Below are 14,195 nucleotides of genomic sequence, written 5' to 3' on the forward strand. Positions count from 1 at the left end.
GGGCGCGGTGGCTCAAGCCTGTAATCCCAGCACTTTGGGAGGCCGAGACGGGCGGATCACGAGGTCAGGAGATCGAGACCATCCCGGCTAACACGGTGAAACCCCGTCTCTACTAAAAATACAAAAACTAGCCGGGCGAGGTGGCGGGCGCCTGTAGTCCCAGCTACTCGGGAGGCTGAGGCAGGAGAATGGCGTAAACCCGGGAGGCGGAGCTTGCAGTGAGCTGAGATCCGGCCACTGCACTCCAGTCCGGGTGACAGAGCGAGACTCCGCCTCAAAAAAAAAAAAAAAAAAAAAAATACAAAAAATTAGCCGGGCACAGTGACGGGTTCCTGTAGTCCCAGCTACTCAGGAGGCTGGGGCAGGAGAATGGCGTGAACCTGGGAGGTGGAGGTTGCAGTGAACCGAGACGCGCCACTGCACTCCAGCCTGGGCAACAGAGCGAGACTCCATCTCAAAAAAAAAAAAAAAAAAAAAAAAAAAAGCAGGGGCTGTTTGAAACCACGACATTTGTGTTAACAGGAAAGGAAGACCACCAGCTACCCGAGGCTCCTCCGAAGCACTGGGTTCCTCCTGCAGCCTCGTTCACCTCCACCTCCCATCTGCCCGCCAGCATCCTCGGCTCCACCTTCACACAGATCAGGGTCTGCCCACCTGCAACCACCCCGCTGCTGCTGTCCAGTTCAGATGCTCACCTGGACCCTTGGGCCTCCTCCAGACGCTTGTAGCTGTTCCTGAGTATCCAGGCACTTCCATGCCAGCCAGGGGGCCCTTAAATGCAAGTTGGCTGCACTGGCCTCTGCTCAGGAGTCCCCGGCACCCGCTCAGGTGCTCAGAGGGCGCTCCATTGTCCATGCCTGGCTTCCCGGTCTCTTGCTCCCCGTGGATTCTCACCACTTCACACCTGAAGCGCTCCCTGCCCTGGGCCTTTGCCCTGCACCTGACCCAGTCCAGCTGCAAGGTTGCTCCCCACTTCCACTGGTCTGGGCTCAAAAGCGCCTGCTCAGAGAGGCCATCCATGGCCCTGTCTGCAGCCCACTCAGCCCTTCCCAGCATAGATGACCCTGGCACATTGTATACTGGTCTTGCTAATCTTCCTAAGAAAGCAGTGACCTGGATACGGTTATTGTCTCCACTTTCCAGATGAGGACAGCGAGGCACAGAGAGGTTGGGTCACTTGTCCAAGATCCCAGAGAGTAAAGGGCAGTGCTGGGGTCTCAGCTTAGGCCCTGGAGTCCCAGTGTCCACACATCAATCCTCAGCATCACACATGTGTCTCTCTCCAGGCAGAGGGCAAATTTGCTTGCTGTCCAAGATAATAAAGATAGCTTCTCCCTCTGGGCAGAAACTGGGCAGGTTTGCCAGCAGTCCTTTAAATGACTGGTGTTTCCTAACCCAGGGTTCCTTAGCTGTGTGTATAGCATTGACCGGGGCCACTCCTCCTTGTCCGTGGGGCTGGGGGGCTGGGGGCATATGAAGCTCGTGCTGCCTGCTGTGCTGTGAGGAACAAAGTCTTTGTCTCAGACCCAGGTGTCTCATGTCTTGCCCATGTTCACTGGCAGGCTCGCTGTTCAGTTGCAAACAGAGTTGGACTCTCAGACCCTTCATGTCTTCCTTTTTCCTACTTCCTCTTCCCTCCTCCTTGAGGTCCGGCTTTTAACCTGCCAAGGAAGCCAAGAAAGAGATGTTGGAGAGGGCTGGGGATGGCACAAATAAGTAAAAGCATCAGGGATGAAGAATTTGAGGACTCTTGTTTCGGAGAAGGGAGTTGCAAATTAGGAAAGTGGTCGGGTTGGACCAACTTCTGGCTGGGTGGATTGAAATTGGAGATATCAGTACAAATCCAGTTTCAATATGGATGGCTGGAAATACAGATGTATATCTACGTGTGTGTAGAGGCATACATATTTTCTACAGCTCTGGAAACAGTGCGCACCCCTAGTGCCCAGATCTTGGATTATTATTATTATTATTATTATTTTTTGAGATGGAGTTTCGCTCTTGTCGCCCAGGCTGGAGTACAATGGCGCGATCTCGGCTCACTGTAACTTCTGACTCCTAGGTTCAAGCAGTTCTCCTGCCTCAGTCTCCTGAGTAGCTGGGACTACAGGCACGTGCAACCACACCCGGCTAATTTTTGTATTGTTAGTAGAGACGGGGTTTCACCCTGTTGACCAGGCTGGTCTCAAACTCCCGACCTCAGGTGATCCACCCGCCTCGGCCTCCCAAAGTGCTGCGATTACAGGCATGAGCAACCGTGCCCTGCCTTCTCTACCATTTTGTGACACAGAATGAAAGTCCTCACCAGGGCCATGCCCTTGAACTTCTCAGCCTGCAAAACCGTGAGCTAAGTAAACCTCTTTTTTTTTCTTATAAATTATCCAGTCTCAAGTAGTCTTTTATAGCAAGACAAAATGGACAGAGACCTGCACAAACATACATGAGAGAGAAGGGTAAGCCTGACCTCATAGTGGAAACCTCAAATTCTCTCCCCAGAAACGGTGTAATAATTGCTTATTCATTAATGAATGCAAAATGCTTACTAATTAACATCTCAGTGGGGAATGGTGGCAGACACCATCGTACCCAAGAGATGAGGATTATCATCACCAGTGATGGCCAGATTGGCCCCGGCCTTCGGTAGGATGCTGTAAGAGGAAAGTCTCACTTCTGAGGGGTTCCTCCTGGAGATGAAGAAGCCACAGGAAACAGACAAGGCTAGAGAGAGGGCCGTCCCACAAAGACCCATGAGATCCACAAAGACTCACTGAGGCAGCGGGGAAATTGGCAGGGGCTCTGCGGAGTCGATGGAGACATTGAATCAGTGGTGGCTTCCTGATTTTTCAAGGTTCACTGCAATTACTTGGGAGAGAGTTCGTTTATTTCCAAAATACTCTCTGAGCTGTTCAGGGGAGCAAGCCTGGAGTCTGCAGCTTATTCTCAAATGGCACAGAAACAGGAGCGAGAGAAGAAATAGCCAGGCAATGTTCACAGCTGGAGAATCTGTAGGACAGGAAAATCCAGGTGTCTTTGCACGGTGTTTGCCACTTTCTGTAAATTGGGATTTCTTTTTTTTTTTTTTTTGAGACGGAGTCTCACTGCAACCTCCGACTTCCTGGTTCAAACGACTCCCCGCCTCAGCCTCCCGAGTAGCTGGGATTACAGGAGCACGCCACCACGCCCAGCTAATTTTTTCGTATTTTCAGTGGAGATGGGGTTTCACCATGTTGGCCAGGCTGGTCTCGATCTCCTGACCTCGTGATCCGCCCACCTCGGTCTCCCAAAGTGCGGGAATTACAGGCGTGAGCCACCGCGCCCGGCCCCCACATTGGGAATTATTTCAAAATAAAAAGCTGGATAAATGCATACACACAAGGCAGTATCACGTATTTTCCGCGAGCGCCTGTACAGGCAGGTAAGGATTTAGCAAAGGTCTGGAAGAATGTGCAAAATGTTCCGCCTGTGAAGGGTCCGCGGTGGCGGGGGCACTACTCCGGCTCCGCGCCCGCCCGCCCGAGCGCTCGGATGGGGCCGCCTCTGCACTGCGTGGCCACAGACGCGGCCCAGCTGCCCGCGGGCGCCCTTTGAGCTGCTGCCCCCTGGCGGCCGCGGGCGGCTACTCGCGGGAAAGCGAAACCCGCCCGGCCCATTCAAGCCCCGCTGCCTGGCGCCCTCTAGGGCCGCTCTTGGGAACAGGCGGACCTTTCATCAAAGACCGTCTTTCCCGGCAGGATCCCCCACTGGGGCAAACCAAGGAGGAAGTTAGGAAGTTAAGTGAAGGTCTAACTCTGTTTTTGAGCGCTGCTTTGTGCCAGGCTCATCTTAGGTGTGGGACGTGTATTATCTGAATTAATACCCCACCAGGGCTGTGGGACAGTCACTGTCACCATTCCCAAATTACGGATGAAGAAAGGAGGCACCAAGTGGTGGAATCACCTGTCCATAGTGCGCTGTCCCTCAGGAGGGTGGCCGCCCCACACGACCATTCAGTGTGCTCTCATTCACACGTTCATTACTCAAGAGCACTGCTAGGACTGGGGGCTGGCTCACTTCTGCGATCCCAGCACCTTGGGAGGCCAAGGAGGGTGGATTGCTTGAGGCCAGGAGTTCAAGACCAATCTGGGCAATATAGTGAGACCCTGTCCCTACAGAAAATTTAAAAATTAGCTGGGCAGCTGGGCATGCTGCCCAGCAAAGGGTAGATGGTGACGGTGAGAGGGTGAGAGAGAGAGAGAGAGGTCACATGCCTGTGATCCCAGCTACTCAGGAGGCTGAGGTGGAAGGATCACTTGAACCCAGGAGGCAGAGGCTGCAGTGAGCTGAGCTTGCACCACTGCACTCAATTCCAGCCTGGGTGACAGAGCAAGGCTCTGTCTCAAAAAAAAAAAAAAAAAAAAAAAAAAAAAAAAGGATGGGTGTGGTGGCTTATGCCTGTAATCTCTCCCAGCACTTTGGGAGGCTGAGGCAGGCAGATTGCTTGAGTCCGGAAGTTCAAGACCAGCCTGGGCAATGTGGTAAAACCCTGTCTCTACAACAACAACAAAAAACCCAGCTGGGTGTGGTGGTGCACACCTGTGGTCCCAGCTATTCAGGGGACCAGGAGGTGGAGGCTGCCGTGAGCTATCATGCCACAACACTTCAGCCTGGGTGACAGAGCAAGACTCTGTCTCAAAAGAAAAAAGAATCCCCCATATGGGGTCCCCCCTCGTGCTGTCCCTTCCAGGCATGTCCCTCCCGCAGGCCAGGTGGCTGCAGGGCCACCAGGATGTGGTATCCTCGGGCTGTGCTCCCCTGCACCAACTCCAGGCAGTAGGATCCCAGAATTCCCAACAAAACTCTCCCTGCCTCCCTGGCCTATGCGGCCTCTCCCTGGGCTGTCACTGCGAGGGGTCCACAGCCCCTGCCGGGCCAGACGGAGTGGGGATGGTCGCAGGGGAGCGGGCGTGGACAGGACACAGTGCCTTCTGGCGAGCCTGAGGTGCTGCTTCTGAACCACTCCTTCTGCTGGTGTGCAGGTGTCTTTGTCACAGTAGGACCTGGGAGAACAGTTCCATAGGTCGGGGGGCCTCTCTCCAGCTAGCGAGGAGGTGTGTGGTCCTCTCTCCCGGTCACTGTTACTCAGGTAACGACAGGGCTGTGAGCAGAGCAGCGCTGCCCCTCCTGGACGCTGTCTGAAGAGGCAACTGTGGCTCGAGCTTGGAGGGCAGGGGGCATGGTGCTGGAGGCAGGGGTGGCCCTCGGGGCTCCCCCTCCTCATTCCCGCCTCCATGCGTGGGTCACAGTGGCCTTTACTGTGGCCTCCTCACTACCTGGGGTGCCCCAGGAGCACCTTGTGGGGGGGTGCCTGAGTGAGAGCAAGCCGGGTAATGGAAGGGGTAGATGGTGAGAGAGATAGTGAGTGACTACAGACTCCACACAGGGCGGCTCCTAGCACTGGCGACCTCAGAAGCTCCCACCAGCAGGACAAGCTGGATGACAGGGCCAGGGCCTGTGGTCAGTGGTCAGTGGCTGATGACAGAGCCATGCTGTGACCCTCTCTCACTGCCAGAGCAGATGAGGGGCAGAGAGCAGACATGGGGCGGTGAGCAGACAGTGGGTGGTGAGCAGCGAGGCAGGCCCATAACCTCCACCTCCCCAGCTGCACCGGTCCTGCAGGGACTCAGCCTGCTGCCCTCCGCCCACAACCCTCGAGGGTCTCAGCATTAAGGGCTGGGCTGGGCCTCCCTTCCTAGGTGCCTGGTCCCATCTGGGCCTCACCCTGGGCAAGGTCGCCATAGCTGCCCCTCCCGTCAGGTAAGCCCCGCCCCCCCGGGTTTCACTCTGAGTGGTTTGTCTTTGTATAGAGTTTCTCCACCTGACCATGACTGTCGTGGGTCCCGCAGGCCTGGGGTCCATTTTTAAATTTCGCCGCAGACATTGCTCCCAGGAGCCCTCTGAAACCCCCACGGAGGTGTCACCCCCAGGTCTCATCGGGCCTTTGTCTCCTGGCCTCCCTGTGTGGCAGTGGCACAGTCCTAGCTCACCGCAGCCTCCACCTCCCAGGCTCAAATGATCCTCCCACCTCAGCCTCCTGAACAGCTGGAGCTGCAGGTACCACCTCACCTGGCTATGCCTGGTGACTTTCCTGCCACTGTGACAGCAGCCAGTTCAGGCAGTCCCTCACCTGAGCCAGGTACTCTAGGTATCTCAGCCCAGCCCTGCCATCCCTACCGGTGGGTGAGACGGTGCCCGGTCCCCAAGGCTGGGATCTGGCATGGGAGTGAGGCTCTTATTTGTTGCTCTGTGGCAGCAAAAGATGAAAAAGTGGACTCTGGCCTTCAGAGCTGTGAGAGAACCATTTTTGTTTTGTTTTGTTTTTTGAGAAGCAATTTTGCTCTTGTTACCCAGGCTGGAGTGCAATGGCACAATCTCAGCTCACTGCAACCTCTGCCTCCTGGGTTCAAGCGATTCTCCTGTCTCAGCCTCCGGAGTAGCTGGGATTACAGGTGTGTGCCACCACACCCAGATAATTTTTTTTTTTTTGTATTTTTGGTAGAGACGGGGTTTCATCATGTTGGCCAGGCTAGTCTCAAACTCCTGACCTCAGGTGATCTGCCCACCTCGGCCTCCCAAAGTGCTGGGATTATAGGTGTGAGCCACGGTGCCCAGCCCGGTTTGTTGTTTTAAGCCACCAACTTGTGGGAACTGGTTACAGCAGCCACCGGAAAGCCCCTGCTGGACATCGTTATGATCCCTCTCGCCCCAGCCCTGAATATTCCAGACTGAACCTCAGCCCCAACTTTTCAAGTCCCTGGTCATGGCTGTCTTGTGGGAGCCTAGGGGCACACTCCTCTCACAGCAGGAGAAATGTTAACTGTAAAGGTTAAAATGCATTATTTCTTTTATTTTTATTTTTTTATATACCAAAAAAAGAGACAAGGTTTTCCCATGTTGCCCAGGCTGGTCTCAAACTCCTGGCCTCAAGTGATCCTCCCGTCTCAGCCTTCCAAAGTGCTGGGATGACAGGCGTGAGCACTGCGCCCTGCCTTGTGCTTTTATTTCTAAACACATTTTCCTAATGTATTTTTCTGATGACTCTCAAGGGGAGGACGGCTGTTTTGACTGGGTGTGGTGGTGCATGCCTGTCAAAGTCCCAGTTACTCAGGAGGCTGAGGGGGAAGGATCGCTTGAGCCCAGGAGTTTGAGGCTGCAGTGAGCTATGACAGTGCCACTGTTCTCCAGCCCAGGCAACAGAGCAAAGTCCTGTCTCTAAAAAAATAAATATTAAAAAAACAAAAAAACCAAAACAAGGAAGAGCAACTGCATAGCTGCCTGACAAAACGAGAGTGTGGCTCAGCCCCATCACCCTGCACGGCCTCCCTGGAAGCCCCTGCGCTATGCTGGGCGCTGGGCTCCCCGTCCAGGTGCTGCATCTGCTTGGCTCTGTGCTCTGAGAGCATGCGATGTGCCCCAGGTGTCAGGGCAGGGAGGAGGATTGATCTCGATGGTGACCCAGTGAGGTAGGTGTCATTGGCCCCATTTTACAGATGGGGAAACCAGGGCATCAGTGTGACGTGGCCTAGGCGAGGCCTTCGGGGCAGACCCAGATCTGACTCTGCCCGAGGGTGCAGGGAGCTGGCTTTCTCCACTAGACAAGCAGGCCAGATGCTGCACTCTTGCCTTGGTAACGTGCTGGAGGTGGGGGCCCCACCCTGTGCAGACCCCTCACCAACTTCTCCCCAAGGAGGCGGCTGGGACTCCCGGCACCCCTTGCCTCTGACATGGCTGTGTCATGCCTGTCCTGTCAACTGTCGTTCTGGGCGTGGACATTTGGGGCTCCCGCTTGAGGATGTCTGGGCTGCCCCTCTGGGAGCTGGAGCAGCTGGCCACCCTGCCCCACATCTGCCTAGAGGCCCTCCAGCTCAACACAGACCCAACCCCAGATGAGGACTCCTGCCCCCTCGGAGGTGGTAGGCTGCCCTATGCCCTACTGGGCGCTGCCACGGTGCTGGGTGACCCACGGCATGGTGCCCACTGACGTTCTGAGGCAGGAGCCCAGAGGGCCCACAATGTGCCACTGCATCCGAGCAATGCTTGCAGAAATGCCCTGCAAATAAAGTCATCACCACTGATGCGAACAGGGCAGCCACCAGGTACCTCTGCCAGCAGCCCTGTTCCCTGCCCACAGCCAAGGGAACCAGCCAGGAGGGCTGCTGATGAAGAGGCCCCACTGCCTACCACACGCAATCTGGGTTCCCGGCAGCCTGGAGGTATCACTCCTCCCCTTGGCATGCAGCCACCTTCCATGTGGGAAAGCCTGGGGCCAGAGGTCATGGAGGGAGTGGCTTCAGGAACAAGAAATTGGTAGTTTGTCTTCCAGAGGGGACATGGGCAATGTGGGCTTAGTGGACAGGAGCCACATTGCTGGCCCAGGACTCCCAACCTGCCATCCCCTGCTGCCACACAGTGGGCTCAGCAGGACTCCTCAATCAGCTTCTTTGTGGGGCTTGGTGACCCTGGTGGGTGCACAGGCCTGGAGAAGGTATAGTTGTCTGCAAGGGCCATGGGCAACTGCAGCTCCTCGATGTCCCTGGTGTGGGTGAGCCTGGTGATGTCTGTCCTCATGGACCAGTGTTTCCACCCCTTATGGATTCTGGACACTTCTTGGCGGGAGTGGTCCGTGGCCAGCACGTAGATAATGGGGTCAGCCACACTGTTCACCGTGGACAGGCACAGAAACACCACAGAGGCCGTGTACAGCCTTTCCTCCAAGCCGCACACAGCACTGCTGTCTCCTCTGTAGTAGGAAAAGGCAGCGGCTTTGACGAGGAGAACCAGGTGGTACGGGGCGAAGCAGACCAGGAAGATGACAACCACTGCGATGGCCGAGTGCTTCACTTTGGCCTTCTGGGCGGCGCTTAAGCCCATGCTCTGCTTGATGCTCCTGAAAATCCGGTGGTTGGTGAAGGCGATGATGGAAAGAGGGATGGCAAAGCCAACGGTGAACCTGGCATAGTAGTACCCGGCAATCGTGCTGTCCATCTGCAGCATGTCGAAGCAGGTTTCCTTGTCTTCCATCTCGAACACCGGGTAGTGAACGATCCCGACGAGGATAAAGATGCAGGCGGAGATGAGGATGGCGGTCCTCTGGCGGCGGTGGCCCCGGCTCTCCAGCGCATACACCACGGCCACGAAGCGGTCGCAGGAGATGCAGCACAGGAAGAGGATGCTGACATAGATGTTGCAGAAGAAGATGTAGGCCGTCACCTTGCAGGCCAGCAGGCCCAGGGTCCAGCGGTGCTGGTTGCGGATATAGATGACCCAGAGCGGCAGCGTGCTGGTGTAGAGCAGCTCGCAGAGCGCCAGGCAGAGCAGGTAGACGGCCAGCACGTTGCCCTGCAGCACCTGCAGCAGCGCCAGCCACGCAGTCAGGCAGTTTGCCGGCACCCCCAGCGTGCACACTGCGCTGTACACCACGACCAGGACTATCCTGCTCTCCTCGAAGGACACGTTGTTGCAGGTCTTGGCGGGGAGGCCCAGGGAGGCCCACGGGGTAGTGGTGGTCACTGGGGTGGCGTTTCCTGTAGGACGGAGACAAGAGTGAGAACGGGAGTCCCTGGAAACCACCTGGGAGAGACTCTACTGTGGGAAGGAAGGATAGAAGCTTCATGGTAGCTCAGACTAGACACACGCAGGTGTTTAAAACATTTCCAAATGGATTTCTTAAAGCAATTATTAGATAGCGGATCTCCAACCCAGCAGCCTCATGGGCAAAGAATGCAGGCCGGGCAATACTGAATCGTTTTTCTTTTTTTCGCTCTTGTGGCCCAGGTCGGAGTGCAGTGGCGCAACCTCGGCTCACCGCAGCGTCTGCCTCCTGGGTTCAAGCAATTCTCCTGCCTCAGCCTCCCAAGTAGCCGGGATTACAGACACGCGCCACCACGCCTGGCTAATTTTTGTACTTTTAATAGAGATGGGGTTTCACCATGTTGGCCAAGCTGGTCTTGAATTCCTGACCTCAGGTGATCTGCCCGTGTCAGCCTCCCAAAGTGCTGGGATTGCAGGTGTGAGCCATTGCGTCTGGGTAATACTGAATCTTTGTAACTCACTGAGGTCAGTTTTCAAAAGTGTTGCTTGAGGCCCAGCATAGTGGCTCACACATATAATCCCAGCACTTTGGGAGGCTGAGGCAGGCAGATCACTTGAGGTCAGGAGTTTGAGACCAGCCTGGCCAACATGGAGAAACCCTGTCTCTACTAAAAATTCTAAAAAATTAGTTGAGCCTGGTGGCTCAACCTGTAATCCCAGCTACTTGGGAGGCTGAGGCAGGAGAATCACTTGAACCCAGGAGGCAGAGGTTGCAGTGAGCTGAGATCCTGCTGCTGTACTCCAGCCTGGGTAGCAAGAGTGAGACTCTATCTCAAAAAAAAAAAAAAAAAAAAAAAAAAAAGTTGCTGATGTGTTTGAAAATAATGTTGATCCTGTAATTGCTGTGTGAGTGCTCTTCTAAGCAGTCTGTTAGGCACTGCCACTACATACACCCTTCCAGAGCCGTTCCCACTTTGCCTCCACTCCCCACCTCGCCCCATAGCTGGGCACTGCCTAATCCTAATTCCTAATCTGTAGTATTTTTTTGTGTTTTTTTTTTTGTTTTTTTTTTTTTTTTTTTTTTTGAGATGGAGTCTCTCGTTCTGTTGCCAGGCTGGAGTGCAATGGTGCGATCTCAGCTCACTGCAACCTCCACCTCCCGGGTTCAAGGGATTCTCCTGCCTCAGCCTCCTGAGTAGCTGGGATTGCAGGCACGCACCACCAAGGCCGGCTAATTTTGTATTTTTAGTAGAGATGGGGTTTCTCCATGTTGGTCAGGCTGGTCTTGAACTCCTGACCTCAGGTTATCTGCCCTCCTTGGCCTCCCAAAGTGCTGGGATTACAGGCATGAGCCACTGCGCCCGGCTAATCTGTAGTCTTACCACATCTCTGGCTGCGTGAACTATCAATTACTAAAAAAGACAATTAAAAGCTTCTGCGGGGGTGGTGGATTTGTCCACTTCTCCTGGTATTCTCTCAATGCTTACTTTATGTATTTGAAGCTATTGTTAATTGGGGCATAGGAGTCACAAATGGTTCTGTCTTCTTGGTGAATTGATCTTCTTATTACTATGTCATGTGATACTCCTCATCTCGGTGGCAGGCAGAATAAAGACCCCACCCAAAAGAAGTCTGAATCCTCATCCTTGGGACATGTAGATATGGTAGGTTACATGGCAAAGGGGAAGTAAGGTTGCAAATTGAATGAAGATTGCTAACTAGCTGACAGTAAAATAAAGAGATTATTCTGGACTATCTGGTGGGCCCAATGGAATAAAAAAATTCCTTAAATGTGGGAGAGGGCAAAAGAAAAGGAGATCAAAGTGATCTCAGCAACCTGCCTCAAACACAACTCTCCGAGGTCAGAAACTCTTCCTCTCCAGCCAGGGGGTTGCTAGAGGTCACGCAGGGTGTGCAGTGGCGCGACTTCCCAGAACTCTGCCAGCACTGTCGGCTGCAGTGTCCTGGCTGCCCACTCCAGCTGAGTTCATGCTTCTAGGCCTTCTGTGGCTACAGATCATGGAACCTCCAGATCAGCAGGAAGCCGCGGACAGACCTGGCCTCAGCACCCGAAGGATGGACAGAGCGTTGCCACGCTTCTCGGGTTGCCACAGCCCCAGGCGGGGCAAACTTCAGCTGTGCCCTGGCGCGAGGTCGGGGGTCCCTGGGTACCGTCCAGCCTCCTGGCCTCAGGAACCTTCCACATGCGGATGTCGTAGTTTCCTTGACCTCCCTCCTGTACTTGAGGGCCTGTTGACCTCCAGCACCATGGGGCAAGTCACCCCGAACAGGGTCGGCCCTGAGGCCCCGTTGTGTTGCTTTTTTTTTTTTTTTGAGATGGAGTCTCTCACTGTTGATGCCCAGGCTAGAGTGCAGTGGCGCAATCTCTGCTACTGCAACCTCTGCCTCCCAAGTTCAAGTGATTCTCCTGCCTCAGCCTCCCGAATAGCTGGGACTACAAGCACTCGCCACCATGCCTGTCTAATTTTTGCATTTTTGGTAAAGACAAGGTTTCACCAGGTTGGCCAGGTTGGTCTCGAACTCCTGACCTCAGGTGATCTGCCCGCCTTGGCCTCCCAAAGTACTGGGATTACAGGTGTGAGCCACCGCACCAGGCCACTTGCTTTTGTACATTGAAAAAATTCAGCTGGGCGTGGTGGCTCACGCCTGTAATCCCAGCACTTTGGGACGCCAAGGTGGGCAGATCACCCGAGGTCAGGAGTTCGAGACCAGCCTGACCAACCTGGTGAAACCTTGTCTTTACTAAAAATACAAAAGTTAGCCAGGCATGGTGGCAGTTATCTGTAGTCCCAGTTACTCGGGAGGCTGAGGCAGGAGAATGGCATGAACCTGGGAGGTAGAGATGGTGCCACTGCACTCCAGCCTGGGCAACAGAGCGAGACTCCATCTCAAAAAAAAAAAAAAAAAATTTGGCCCCACGGACTGTTCATGCCTTTAATGCCAACTCTTTGGAAGGACAAGTTGGGCGGATCACCAGCGGTCAGGAGTTCCAGACCAGCCTGACCAACATGGTGAAATCCCATCTCTACTAAAAATACAAAGATTAGCCAGGCGTGGTGGCAGGCACCCGTAATCCCAGCTACTTGGGAGGCTGATGCAGGAGAATCCCTTGAACCTGGGAGGCAGAAGCTGCAGTGAGCAGAGATTGTGCTGCTGCAGTGAGCCGAGACTGTGCCGCTGCGCTCCAGCCTGGGTGACAGAGTGAGACTCAATCTCAAGGGAAAAAAAAATTGAAAAAGTGGAAAATTGTGGCAAAATACACATAACAAGGAATTTACCATTGTAACCGTTTTTCAGCAGCACTGGGCACATTCACATTCTTCTGCCACCATCGCCAACATCTGTCGGCAGAACCTTCTCATCTTCCCAGAGACTCTGTCCCAGGAAGCACTCACTCCGCATTTGCTCCCAGCCCCCAGGCCTCCATTCCACTTTGTCTCTGTGCGCTGGGCTCCCCTGTCACCTCCCCACCTGGGTGGGCATCTGTGCGTGTCCTCAGCGTGTGTCGTTCCATGTCTCCACTCGCCACGATGTCCTCAAGCTCCCTCCTGTGGCAGCGTGTGCCAGGATTTCCCTTCCTTTCAAAGGCAGGACAGTGTTCATTGTATTCAGTGTGTTCTCCAGGGTCTCACCAAAAAAAAAAAAAAAATTATATATATATATTCCATTGTGCCCTTCCATTGTGAACAGTCCTCCAAATGTGGCGTGTGCTGTGTTCTGCTCATCCATGACTCTGCTGACAGACGCTCGGAGGCTGCCTCTGAGCCTTAGCTGAGCTGCTGAGAATAACGGTGTTAAGAACACGAGGAGGTCTGTTCACGTCCCTGCTTTCCGTTCTCCTGGGTCAGACCCACAGTTGGCATTGCTGGATCTCATGGCAGTTCCGTCTCATCTTCTGGGGTGTCTCCGCGCTGTTCTCCACGGTGGCCACGCTGGCCCACCTTCGCCGGCAGTGTGCAGGGCTCCGGTCTCCCCACAGCCTCGCTGCGCTTGTTGGGTTTCTCCGGGTGTGAGTGTTGTGCCCCTTGCTCACCTTCCTCCCTGGGCAGAGGGAGAGAGTGGGTATGACTGGGCTGTCTGATAGCCAATTGTCACCACTTCGCCCAAGACACAGGGCTGTGGCGGGCGGCGGGGGGCAGTGAAGACAGTTCTCAGGTGGGAGGCCCAACATCTGTGTTTGCACTCACTGTTCTTCACCCAGAGGGCTCTTTTCCCATCAAACCAGCGCCCCAGCCTCGCTGTGCGAGTCCTGAGCTCAGAGGCAGTTTCCGGCCCCCGACACAGCCCGTCTCTTTCATGACAATCACACGCCCTGGGAGGCAGAGCCAGAATCCAAAACACAAGGGGAGACGCAGGCAAGACCCCCGTGGCCAGAGGAGCCACTCCAGCTTCAGCCTGCACAGAGCCGCTCTGGTCTGGCCCCTCCCCGACTTCCGACGGCTCCCCCGCCCACACACTGTCTCGCCCGTGTGGTCTCAGGCAGGGCCTCAGTGTCCCTCAGTCCCACACCCCCTGCTCCAGGTCTCACGCAGCCTTGGGACCTTCACCTCTGGAAACCAGGTCCGTGGTGTCTGTGGCTCTGTGCCCATCTGGTGAGGAGGATGTCC

The 14,195-nt window shown here is 54.9% G+C and overlaps 1 protein-coding gene across 7 annotated transcripts in view; it reads right to left on the reverse strand.

Annotated features, from left to right (window-relative positions):
• GPR132 (G protein-coupled receptor 132) overlaps window positions 1-14,195 on the reverse strand; it is a 54,276-nt gene that overhangs the window by 29,858 nt on the left and 10,223 nt on the right. For 2 of the 7 annotated variants that reach the window (XR_004057285.1, XR_004057286.1), the window contains exons 3-5: window positions 13,060-13,629; window positions 8,218-9,560; window positions 696-1,661 (exon numbers count right to left, since the gene is read on the reverse strand). Coding sequence is in view for 4 of the 7 variants with exons in the window: in XM_030930436.1 (XP_030786296.1) it covers window positions 8,452-9,560; window positions 13,060-13,102 (1,152 nt within the window). In the remaining 3 variants the exon portion in view is untranslated. Of the gene's footprint in view, window positions 1-489; window positions 1,662-6,858; window positions 9,561-12,866; window positions 13,630-14,195 lie in introns of those variants that run through there. The other 5 variants (XM_010376921.2, XM_010376922.2, XR_004057284.1 and 2 more) reach the window with 4 other exon arrangements.

Source organism: Rhinopithecus roxellana, chromosome 5 (genome assembly GCF_007565055.1).
Source record: "Rhinopithecus roxellana isolate Shanxi Qingling chromosome 5, ASM756505v1, whole genome shotgun sequence".
Taxonomy (NCBI): domain Eukaryota; kingdom Metazoa; phylum Chordata; class Mammalia; order Primates; family Cercopithecidae; genus Rhinopithecus; species Rhinopithecus roxellana.